The sequence below is a fragment of the Podarcis filfolensis genome (assembly GCF_964270895.1).
Source record: "Podarcis filfolensis genome assembly, chromosome: Z".
In the NCBI taxonomy this organism is placed as follows: domain Eukaryota; kingdom Metazoa; phylum Chordata; class Lepidosauria; order Squamata; family Lacertidae; genus Podarcis; species Podarcis filfolensis.
The window spans coordinates 26,090,407-26,103,060 of record NC_139617.1 but is presented as its reverse complement, the minus strand read 5'-3'; the positions used below and the strand labels follow the sequence as shown (position 1 = coordinate 26,103,060).

The 12,654-nt window shown below is 41.9% G+C and overlaps 1 protein-coding gene and 1 long non-coding RNA gene across 8 annotated transcripts in view; one reads left to right on the top strand and one right to left on the bottom strand.

The window, feature by feature from the left end:
- The window catches only part of TRPC5 (transient receptor potential cation channel subfamily C member 5), a 169,574-nt gene extending 167,342 nt beyond the window's left edge, over positions 1–2,232 (top strand). For all 6 annotated transcript variants that reach the window (XM_083595870.1, XM_083595866.1, XM_083595868.1 and 3 more), the window contains one exon: positions 893–2,232. In XM_083595870.1, coding sequence (XP_083451996.1) covers positions 893–1,624 — 732 coding nt within the window. In that variant the 3' untranslated portion in view covers positions 1,625–2,232. The remainder of the gene's footprint in view (positions 1–892) is intronic.
- The window catches only part of LOC310754358, a 55,365-nt gene extending 42,711 nt beyond the window's left edge, over positions 1–12,654 (bottom strand). Inside the window, exons 1-4 of one of the 2 annotated variants that reach the window (XR_014543747.1) lie at positions 12,551–12,654; positions 11,540–11,650; positions 3,824–3,913; positions 425–576 (exon numbers count right to left, since the gene is read on the bottom strand). This is a non-coding gene — a long non-coding RNA (uncharacterized lncRNA). The remainder of the gene's footprint in view (positions 1–424; positions 577–3,823; positions 3,914–11,539; positions 11,651–12,550) is intronic. The other variant, XR_014543746.1, reaches the window with a different exon arrangement.

Here is a 12,654-nt window from a genome sequence, read left to right as displayed (position 1 = left end):
GCCTCCCACCCAGTCAGATCATTGGTTTATCCAGCTCAGACTGCCAGCAGTTCTCCAGTGTTTCAGTCTCACCTGGCATCTTTGGGATGCAATGCATGTTCTCTGCCACCACATCACAGCCCTCCTTCCTAGTACCTTTTAGGGCTGGCTCCAATATTGCCATAGGTTTGTGTATGCTTTACCACCTACTAGAACCAAGCAGTGGCTATGGGGAGGAGGCAAGGAAGGCCCGGTGAAAATGTTAAGTGCTGATCATGGTTTGTGTGCATGTGTGTGTGTGTGTTCTTCTAAATGTTAATCTCCTCCCATCAGCTCACAACCTGTGAAAAGTTAAATGGTTTGGGGATACTAAGGTTGCAGATACCATCTCACAAGAAGGTTTGTTTTATGCAATGTAGAAACTGGGCATATAGTGTGGTGGTACCTAACTTTTGGAACTCTCTCCCATTACACATCAGACAGGTGCTGTCTCTTATTATCTTTTTGGTGCCACCTTTTCCACAAGCCTTTTTCAGTTGAGATTTTTATCCAGTCTGTTTCTGAAATTGTGAGACATCTTTGCTGGTCCCAGGTACTCTATCCTCCCCAGCAAGATTTGTGCATGAAAGACTAAGGAAGTGCATGGTTAATGTTCAGATGAAGGGGCTAAATCATATTGCAGATCTTCTTTTCCTCAACAAAAACTGCTGAACTTCTGTTCCTGATTCTAAATAATGAAAAAGATTTGTTTGCAATTCTTGTACACAGTGATGTGGAAAAATTCATTTGCATAACTTTGAACTTTGCATAGCTTCTCTCAGGAGAGTTCAAACTCTCTCTCTTCCCCCACCCCCGTGACAGATAAATCTTTAGAGTTTAACTCATTTTTTCCCTTCCCTGTCTCTCACCCTAGGAATTAAAGCAGGATATCTCTAGTTTCCGGTATGAAGTCCTTGACCTCTTAGGCAACCGAAAACCCCAGCGGAGAAGCTATTCCACCAGCAGCACAGAAGTCTCCCAGAAGGATGACGCTAATGAGGACACTGCTGGAGAAACATCCAAAGCGAAGAGCGTTCCTTTTGGCACAGCCAACAAGAAGAAAGATTTCAACGTGTCGGCTCTGATTAAGACTATGTCTGGGTTCGAAATGGTCAGCGAGAAGCCCAAAAGCAATGGGATCAACAAGCGCTCCTTCATCCGCAATGGAAACAGGGTCCAAAGGCTCTCTAGCTCCAAGAAAGAGTCCTTCAAGCGACTGGGCCTCCTTTTTTCCAAGATGAATGGCCACCTCCCAGAGCCAAACTCAGAGCCCATGTACACCATCTCCGATGGGGTCATCCAGCCACACCTCATGTGGCAAGACATTAAGTATTCTCAGATGGCTAAAGAGCGAGACGAGAACTGCTCCAAGAGTGAAATTAACCTCAATGAGGTGGACTACAGTAGGAACGTCAGACATACGGGACAGAGCCAGTGCCCTGCGGTTTGTTCCAGTTCCCTTCACTGTGCTTCCAGCATCTGCACCTCTAATTCCAAACTCATAGACTCCTCTGAGGACGTTTTTGACTCGTGGGGAGACGCCTGTGATTTGTTTAGGAACCAGTGGAAAGATGGACAGGAGGAACAGGTTACCACTCGCCTATAAGTACAGCTATTCAGTAACCTGCTGCAGAACATAACTATTACTAGAAACTGTTTGCTATCACAGATTATTCATAGTTAGGAGGTCTCCTCCCCCCCCCCCCCGCCCCACCATTTTGTCTCTACTGATGAGTGCAGAATTCATATTGTTTTAGCCGCATTCTTAATTCAAATGGCCAAATCCTTTGAACAACACACAAAAATCTATATAATACATTCTAAGGTTGCTTCATACAGGTTCCTTTCTTTCTTCTCCTGCAATCTCTTTAGGATTTATATATTTTTGTTACAAAACACTGGAGAACCTCTCAAGCATTTGCTTCTTTTCCAACCTCACCTTGGTTAGTAGCTCTGCTTTGTGCCATTTTACATTCCATTTTTTTCTGGCCATTTACTGCTCACTAGGATCAGCAGATGCTCAGCGACTTAGTTGGAAGGTCAAGAGCCAGGCTGAGACTACAGGCAAGGCTAAGGGTTCAAATATATAATGAGCTTTTCGCTTTCAAGCAATACAACTCCCCATGATTTCAACTCAACTGTATGTCTTTTATTAAGGTTGCATATTGTTTTCTTATTGTAAATTATTACCACAATGAGTTAAAGCTGAGTTCTGGAACTTACTGTTTTCATGCATCAGATGTTTTTCAAAATATTCTGTTTTCTCATCCCTCCGCGTGCACCCCTCCATCCGGATATAGTAGTATGCCATCGCAATTGTCCCAGGGAAATAGCAAACCCCACAAATGCTATTCAGCATGTTTGACATCCAAACACATGTCTATATTTTACATAACAATGGGGTTAGTGTGGATTTAAGCAAATATACTTCATTCACACATCCTAAAACAACATGTGAAACAAACCACAGCCATCCTTTGGATTTTTTGAAATCTCCAACCAAATAATGTGTACAGAATGCATATACTAGGGGAAAGTGTGCATATGAATGCATATATTAGTGAAAACACTACACCCAAATGCATTATGTTTGTGGAAATTGCTTGCAAAAATACGTGTATTAGGAAAACTTGCATACAAAAATGTGTATTAGGAGAAATATGCACTAAAATGCTGAAAATTTTTAAAACTTAAGAAACTGATGTGGAAATGTGAATAACTGAATTTTAGATTGAGGAAAAAATGAGAAATTAAAATTGAGAGCTTTTCCCATCCCTAAGCTGACACACCAGCATTTTTAGGCAATGAGCTAATCAGTGCATCCAGAGCAGAGGACCTCTTGCAAGTGATTATTATTATATTGCATTTGTTAGTCATTTTATACCAAAACAAAAAGAAGTTTCAAAGTGACTTAACACCAAAATAAAATACACACAATTTAAAAACAAAGCACAATACCAAATTCCTAAAATGCTCATCCATGAGTACAATAAGGACAAATCCTGCCCTTCCCCACTGAAAGAAAAGCAAGGCAAGCCAAACTTAACCAACAGAAGCCTGAGCAAATGAAAATGTCTTAGCCTCGTGCCTAAAAACTAACAATAATGGCACCAGGCACATTTCCCTTAGGACAGCATTACACAAGAGTTGAGGGCACCACTGAAAAAGCCTGTTATTGTGTCATCAGCTTCTGTACCTCCCTTGGATGAGACACATGGAGAAGGGATTGACAGTACAGTTTTGCCACACACAATTTCTCAGGTGTTATATGAAACATCATATTCCTGTGTTCTGATTGCACAGCCCTGGATTATAATATTTGAGCCTGGATTGAGTACTGCTGTTAACCACCTCACTCCTAGATAAAAGGCTTTTGGGATGGGGAGGAGAATACAAACCTAGCACATTTGCAGCTCCTGCTGTGACTTATAAAAATTGAATTGTCAGCAGATGACATAGTGGTCCCTATCCAGAGAACTCACAGATAAAGAGTTTTGTGCATATACACATGGGAAACAGAGAGAACCCCATAGTCCTCCCAAGCAGGGCTGGAGCCCCTTGATTAGCAGAGGTCATTATATTCTCCTTCCAGCAATCCCAGGGCTATATTTTGCCACCCAAATTGATCTACTTCATGAGATCACACCTGTAAAACAAAGTGTCTGCCATGTAGTACTGACCATTTCACAGTTAAGGAGCACATGTATTCAGGCCCAAAATCAAATAGAGAACTTTAAAGCAAGGATTCTCTGTTTCATACGAACTGAAAACTCACCCCATTCATAACTGTGAGCAAACATCTTACCTTATCCGGATTAACACTTGATAAGGCTTCTGAGTGGGGCTATTGGGAGTTGAACTCCAAAACTTCTGGAAGGCACCAGGTTAGTGAAGACTGTGATGGAAACAAAGTTCAGTGTTATTCAGAATCAATTCCTTACCCCCATTGTTTAGCAACTCTATATAGTGGCCTTCCAGTCCCAGAGATCTGCCTTTCCTGAAAGTTGCTCTCATTGGGTAGGTTTGCCAAAGTCTTTCAGATGACCGCTCCGTTTTGAACCATTCATTGCATTTATCAGGAAAGGAGTCAGATTCTGTGCTGGCTTGTGTTCCTTGCTATATTGATTCTAGAACAGCATTTCCATTCCTGGATATTTAAAGTGCTTGTTCTGGCACAGCAGCTTACCCTTTCTGAACACTGCTATTCAGCTGACGCACTTACAACATGGGTAAAGTTATTGCCATGCATCCTTCTCCAGTTCTGCAAGCTGTGAGAAGCTCCAGGGCTAATACCTCAGGGTTTAGTTTCCTTTGGACGAAAGCATACTTGAGGCTTCAGGTGCCTTTGTAATATTTGCTTTATTTACAAATATGTAAGCAGAACATAGTGAAAGCAAACAGCCTCCTATGAGCAGCTGCAAATCCTGCATCAGATCCCCAGAGGACAAATTGTTCAGCCCTACAAAGCTGCATCTCCCAGTTGCTGCTAGAAATGCTCAGATTTCTATTTCTCCCTCTGTCCAATTTAAATTGCCAACTGGATTTTGTCCTCCTTTTGTTATTCTCACACCCTCCTGCAAGCAGAAGCCACCCCTGTAGGTAAATTACCCATTTAGGAAGGAAAAAACATTCAAGGTGTGACACAAGGCTAGGCTACACCCAACACACACACTTCACCCCATTGACTGCTGCTTCCAGGAGTGGGGAAACTCACCATGCAATATTCATATATTCACACATTTTGCATTACTAAATATGACTGAGGGGTGAGGCACCAGGGAACTGGAGGGATCTGCAGCTTCCTGTAGCAACCAAAATGCAAAGTTCTGAGTAATACAATTTCAATAGCCATGGTAAGAATGACACCAAACGTTTCAAATATCCATTTTAGTATTGCATCCCAGGATTTATCATTAGCAAGCACACCTTAATGGGATTACAGTGTTGTCTGCAACAATTTCTGAGACTAGCTTAATAACAAGATCAAACATGTCCAATGTTCAACTTCACTGCAGGTATGTGGCTTTTCTTTTCTTTTTACATTCTTCAGGGAGTAGGTCTAGTAGAATAGGTTACAACAATCTTGCATTACTTTTGCATTAACAGGAATATTTAGAGTTGTCTGCATTACCATTTTCCATTTTCAAAAAACCTACCAGTTTTTAAAATAGGGATGCCCCATTTAATAACAACAGCAGCAACAACAACAATAACTTTATTATTTGTACCCCACCCATCTGACTGGACTGCCCCAGCCAACCGGGGCGGCTTCCAATGTATATAAAAACATAGTAAAACGTTAAACATTCAAAAAAATCCTATACAGGGCTGCCTTCAGGTGTCTTCTAAAGGTTGTATACCTACTTATCTCCTTGGCTCAGGATTCACATAACTCCATACCCTCCAACATTTCTCCAATGAAAACAGGGACATCCTAAGGAAAAGTGGAACATTCTGGGATCAAATCAGAAACCAGGACGACTTCTCTAAATTAGGGATGTCCCTGGAAAATAGGGACACTTGGAAGGTCTGCAGTCAGTGTAGGCAATACTAAGCTAGATGGACCACCTGTCTGACTCAGGATTAGGCAGCTTCCTATGTTCCTATGTTGACGAGCATCTGGGGGCTGTTAGAACTGCAGATAAACAGCTGGAGCATAGAAGTGGAAGGTACACTCTCTTTCTAAAAATGGCAAGAGATCAAATTACAAGAGCACTATTCAAACCAGTCCATCTCATCTAGATTGTCCACCTGTCATGTATGGTCTGGTCTGGATTCAGACCAGGCCCACGTCTCCCAGCCCACCAATATAACTGTTCCTATGGTGGTCATTTTCACACAAAAAAATAATCTGGTGGAATACAATGGTTAATTTCCTGCTTAGTCCAATTACTAGATAGCTACATCCTTAAACTCTGTGCATCTATTATAAAATATACCCAACTGTACATAACATCTTTCAAGCTAGAATTTGGATTAGGAACATGGTATATTACTTAAAACCAAGTCACATCTGTCAGGGATAATACTGTCTACACTGATAGCAGTTCCCCATGGTTTCCAGACAGACCTGCTTGCTGATATTAGGGAACTGAAACTGGCACTAAGTTTCCCCCTACAAAGCATGCACTGTACCCTTCAGCGACAAACCTTCCCATGATACAGTTTATCTAAAGGTATCTCAAAATCTCTTACTTCCTGAAGGCCAAAACCATCTCTTCTTACTGTTCTGTTGTGAACAGCCCTGTGATCTTTGAATGAAGGGCAATATACACATTTGAATTAATAATAATAATACCCAAGGAAGAAAAAAACCACCTCCACAGCAACTGTGAATGCATAACATTTGACCTTTCAGGTCACCTGGTGCTGGCTGGGCCCCAAGAGCTTTACCTGGCAAACTAACAATGCATTATATGGGTAGATGAATCTTGCAGCAGTCAGAACTAGTTGTGGATAAATTCCAAGGCATCTGAATTATTAAGCACCTCACTTCTCAACAAAAACATCATGCAAAGCCAAACCAGCCGAGAGGCTCAGAATGCTGTTGCTCCTAGATGTCAAATGAAGCATCTTGATTTTTTGGTCCAGGAGCCTTGCTCAAGTATCTGCAAAATCTAGAACTCTCTCCACTCCCCCCGACACACATTCTAATTTTTGCAGCAACCCACTGCAAAGTTATATTTAAACAAAAGAATTAGTGGGCTCAGTGTAGTGTGTAACAAGAAACTAGAACAATTTTTCATGTCTTTCATTAATTCCATGTTTTCAATAATTAATTTCATTTAATTAATTTCATGTTTTTCATTAATTCCAGAAATTAATAAATGCTGTAGTCTAACAGCAAACTTCATGCTCAAGTTTTAAATAGACCATGCACTCTGCTGGGATGTGAGGAACATTCATTGTCAGATCTTACTCATCTACTAGGTAGAAGGCAGCAGAAACTGGCTGCAGAGCTCAGTTCTTAAGGAATCATCTATAGCTGCTAAGTACTGAAGATGCTATCTATTGTTTATTAAATTTCCATACCCCCCCTTCATCTGAGGATCACAGGGTTGTTTACAATATAAAAACACAAAAACACATATCATTTTTTTAAAAAATAGGTTGGTGGAGGAAGTTTTGGCCATTTTGATTTTGGCAAAGGAGGAGCCACTTCCTGGGCAGGTTTGAATGACGGACAGACACCATAGCAGAAACAAGAGGTTGTGTTTACATAAGGACTTAAGGAGGGGGTTGGGCAAGGGATGTAAGGGTAACTTACTCAGGGAGGTAACAGGCCAGATGTAGAAGAGCCTGTGTGTAATCAGATCTGGGACATGCTTAGGAATTTGGGAGAGGATATGGTCAGTTTCATCAGCAACCTAACTCTGTGTTGGTACTTATGAGGATGGGGGAAGCAGAACAAATAGCACAAATAGCCCTCCCCTCCCACACATCCAGTTCCTTTGATTCCAACAGCTTCTCCAGCAGCATCCACTGGGACCCACACTGAGGAGCAGCTGAGAGTTTCACAGGACCTTCAAAATCTTTAACAGAGGGGCCCGGTTGTTTTGGATGCTCCAGGGGTTGTGGCTTTGGGAAGTCCTAATCTCTTGAGGAGACCCACAAAGCGGACTCCCATTGGGAGTCTGTAACCCAGTAATTAATCAATATTGGAGCATCTGTAAATGTTTTGAATCCAGCTTGGGTAAACAAAGGAAAGGATGCAGGAACAACAGTCAACCTAAAAGGGTGGTGAGTTTCATGGATATTCTTAGCCTAACCTACTTCCCATGGACCGCAAGAAGATCAAACCTATCCATTCTTAAGGAAATCAGCCCTGAGTGCTCACTGGAAGGACAGATCGTGAAGCTGAGGCTCCAATACTTTGGCCACCTCATTAGAAGAGAAGACTGCCTAGAAAAGATCCTGATGTTGGGAAAGATGTTGAGCACAAGGAGAAGGGGACGACAGAGGACAAGATGGTTGGACAGTGTTCTCGAAGCTACAAACACGAGTTTGACCAAACTGCAGGAGGCAGTGGAGGCAGTGGCATGCTCTGGTCCATGGGGTCACAAAGAGTCGGACACAACTAAACGACTAAACAACAACAACCTACTTCATGGGGTTGTTGTGAGGCAGGGAAATGGGCAGGGAGAGCCATGTACACCACATTTACCTGCTTGGAGGAATGGTGAGATTTAAATAAAATAAATGCATACTTTAGCTTAATTGTAAACTCTAAAACCAAGGCATTGTCCTGGCACAGAATTGAAGGAAAGGCCACCTTGGCCTCTGCCAGTGGCCTGATGACTATATACGGACCAGTGGAAAGCTGTTTCTGGGAAGAATATAACAGCAAAGGAAAAGACAAAATGGCCCCATCCGTTGCCCAAAGGGGAAGCTGCAGGGAGCTTGCTTTCCCACTCACTGCCAAAAAAGAACAATGTGCTCTCAACAACCACCTGGCCTGGATCTGCAGACCTAGTTTAAAATCTAGAGACAAATGAATGAAAACACCACATAGGCATGTGTCCTGCAAACCCACAGACATTTAAATTCTTCAGGCGAAGTTGCACTAAGGCAATTCTGTACAATATCTTATCCAGAACAGTGAATTACAGCTATAAATACAGCTCAACTGTATACTCAAACTTGTCCCAGTAACTATAAAACAAAGCTGACACCAGAGTCTTGCTGCCACTTCTGTTACTCTGAAGCTTCCTAAAATAGGAAGGACTTAGGTTTTTCTGCACCCCTGCTAGGGATGGGGAGAAATTACCATAGATTCAGTTTGCATTTAAAGGCAAGCCTATGTAATAGACACACAAACAGGAACACAGCCAGCCTTCAAAATTTGCACTCCAAATCTTGTACTTTTCTCCATCCAAGTAATGTGTACAAAAGTATGTATACAGCAAGCCTGCAACTTATGGGCATTTAACTTGTGTACATTCAAGCTTTAGGTGCTTGGCAAATTAAAAAGGGGGAAAGACTTCCAGGGGTGGGTGGGAAGACTTTGACAACCCCACTCACCATTGCACCTAATGTGTTTTTGACCAAATGCAATGTTGGCTTTACGTGCAATTCCTGGAACGCGGCCCCTGCATAACTGTACTAGGGCAAAGTGCATAGGGTAAAAAAATGCATCTTAGTAAACATGCAAAAATGCATTATATTGGGAATAATGGGCTTTGCAAAAAATGTATTTTAGACAAAACTGCATTCACAGATATGTGCATTAGGCTAAAATAGCACTAAGATGCTGATGAATTTTCATGGGATTTAAAAAAATATTATCAAACTGATGTGGAAATGCGGAGACCTGAACTTATGCTTGGGGAAATAAAACCAAAGGTGACAGACTTGCCCATCTCTCACCTGCTCTTTCACCATCCAGAAAATCCAGATGAATTTCTCTTCCAGGCTCCTTCACTCAATGAGAGACAACCAGACTAATTTTGGGTTGTAGTTTTTTAAAATTTGCTGCTTATTAGTGCACTTTAATCCCCAACCATTAGTGCAGTAATTCCTTCCCACAATATATAGACTTTCCCGTCCTCAATATAATAAATCATTATGTCAAATGAAACATATAAAAGAAACACAGGAATGCTTGGCAACTGGAAATTTCTTCTTTTACGGATAACTAGTTGCGCCATGTGGTGCCCTGGATGTGACCTCATTGGGAATGGCACGGCATTCTCCAAGAGGGAAGGTTCATGGTGCAAATGCATTACCTGGTAGCTGGCACCATGCTGTGGTACAAAAATAGGGTTCTGGGGTTCTTCAAAAAAACTAGACTATGAGCAGGAACTTGCGATTCTGACAAGGATCCTGCACCCAGGAGAGAGAGAGGCAGGGGAGAGAGATATTCAACATATAACAGTGGATAGTATTTCTCAAGCCCTTTTATTTTGTAAAAGAAGCTGATAATTAAGAAAAGCATTGGAAAACTATCTACTTTGTCACCAGAAATACAAACTGATTAAATAGCTTTTCGTTGATTAATTGCCTAACTTTTAAAAGTAAAACGTTCATGAAGACGCCAAAGAGAAATGTGGTCTATTATCAATTAACAAAAACTACAAACCAGTGTTACAGACTTCAGGTTTTTTTACATCCCCTAAACAGCCTGAAAAAGACACGCAGACTCTACTCCCAACTCCCCCTCATTAAAAATCGCCTGATGGATAAGCTAAATTTGGTGAATTTATCTGATTCAGTCTTGTAGCCCCATGCACAATGTATTGTAATTTGCATAGCTGATAAACATCAGTAATCATGGTAGTTAACATTCCTGCCAAAATGTGTATTTGCAGAATGACTCACGGTAGAAGCAAGGCACTGGCTTTATTATTATGATTATTAGGCAAAGCCACAAAATTAGATTGTTTTTAGTAATGGCAAAGTACATAGCTAATACCCAATCTAGTCACCCCAATGATTTAACGGCTCTATGCGTTTTAAGGTGTGCCAACTTTTCCCTTAACATACATTAAGAGATATTTCTTTGGGTCAACTGCTGTCCAGTTGCATGGATGTTTCTCCCAAAGATTTTCTTGTTTTCTTTGTCTCTCCCCACACCCCACACCCCGGCTATTACTCTTGATATAAAAAGCTGTTTTCTCCTCCCAAAGGGGAAAAATATGGATAGTCTTAGAAATCAGAAACTAGCAAAAATCTTAACTGGATAATACAAGTGGGTCTCTAATCCAAAGTAATTACTCCTCATAATTAGCAAAGTCTGACTGCTCCATTGTGTGTATGGTAAAGGTAAAGGGACCCCTGACCATTAGGTCCAGTCATGGATGACTCTGGAGTTGTGGCGCTCATCTCGCTTTATTGGCCGAGGGAGCCGGCGTACAGCTTCCGGGTCATGTGGCCAGCATGACTAAGCCGCTTCTGGTGAACTGATTACCAGGTTTACCCCTGGTCTTAGTGCTCCCAAGATCAGCAATGCAGAATTTCAGGCTCCTCTGTCCAGTGCTGGGGGGGGGGGTGTCTCTCCACAGGTCACCTTTCCTCATTACCCCAGTCCCAGTGCTTTTGTCCCAGCTTGAACTGTGATCATGCCCCTTTGCTTGCCAAGAGCGAGAGACAGAGACAAAACCAGTGACTTCTGCATGGCTGGAATGTAGCCTACTGTAGAAATGGGCACGCTGATTGTTCTACCCACCTTTGCCTCTAGCCCTGCCCACCACTGGCATGCAGCCCTTGCACCTAGATCTTGTCCTAGAGTAATAACAGTCCCCAGTTTACTAGGGCTTAGCTGTGCCAAGACAATGAGAAACACACACCCTATACTCTACCTTGCTTAAACTAGTTACTCTGCCCATTGAGAAAAGTCTTTCTAAGAGTCTTTGGTGGAGAACCAAAGCTCTGAGCACTTTTACATGCATTGAGTAAGGGAATGTGCTGTGTCAGACGAGAATGCCAATGCTTCTGCATCACTGCATACATGCCAATGGAGTTACAGATACTGACCACACGTTCTGCTGTCCACAGGGATTTCAAGAAAACCACTTCCCCCTACCTTTAGTGGGAGCCCAAGGTGCAGATGAACCAAATGGATGGAAAGTGCCCATTGAATGGAGCGATGGCACGTTGCCAACATCACAGGTTCTGAGCAGTTCTGGCGATAGTGCTTTGAAGGTCAAGGCAAGAAAAACAAGTTTTAGATAGATATGTGATTGCAGGCTAACTCCATTCAACAGCTACCCAAACTTTGCCAGTGAGTTCTGTTCCATATTATAGATTTGCTCTATAATATGCTCCGTTACTTCCGGGTTGCCGCGGAGCACAATTCAAACACGCTCAACCTGAAGCACATTCAACCCGAGGTATGACTGTACCCCATTGCTCTCCTGTTGGTTTAGGACCACATGAAAAGTTCCCTCAATCGCACAATGTGAAACAAGCCACAGAGGCAACAGGCAGGGTGCATACACATGAGAAACATGAGGGCTACATCAGAGGCCAAGAAGCAAGTCAGCGGCTTATGTCCAAGAACAAATCAAAGCAAGACTGATGAAACTTGTTGCTTATATTTCTTATTAATTTATGTCACTACTTTCTAATGTTGTTTCATGATTACAAGGTAATGTTGTTTGCTTAGTAGGATATATTTTATGCACAGAAACTATTTTTTTATAGCATTACTGGCAGTAAAATTAAAATTCTTGGGTTTTCTGAGAGCAGTTTATGTGCTTTTTAATCAAACGTAGATTTACCAAGCTAAATGTTGTCCAGTCACATAAATACTAGCAGATTTGAATTCCTCACACCCCAAACCACATTTTTAAGACCCCTCACTGAAGAAATTTGCAAAAATTAAGTTTCACTGCCTAGAATGGCAGTGCCCTACCCCAGAGAGGTTTGCTTGGCCCTTCAGCCAAGCCATCTAACAAGAGTTGACATTTGCCCAACCCCTTTACCAGAACTGTCTTCTGAATAGACCTGGAATCAAAATGTGATTTTAAGGAGGAAAATGGTGTAGAAGTATCGAAATTAAAACTGAAGTGATTTTTTTTTTAAAAGCACTTACTTAAAGGCCTAAATTGTAGAAGAACTGCACAACTTTCGGGTCTGAAGAGGATGCAGTGATTAGATATCCCCCCAAGTACATGAATGAACAAACAACTGCTTCAG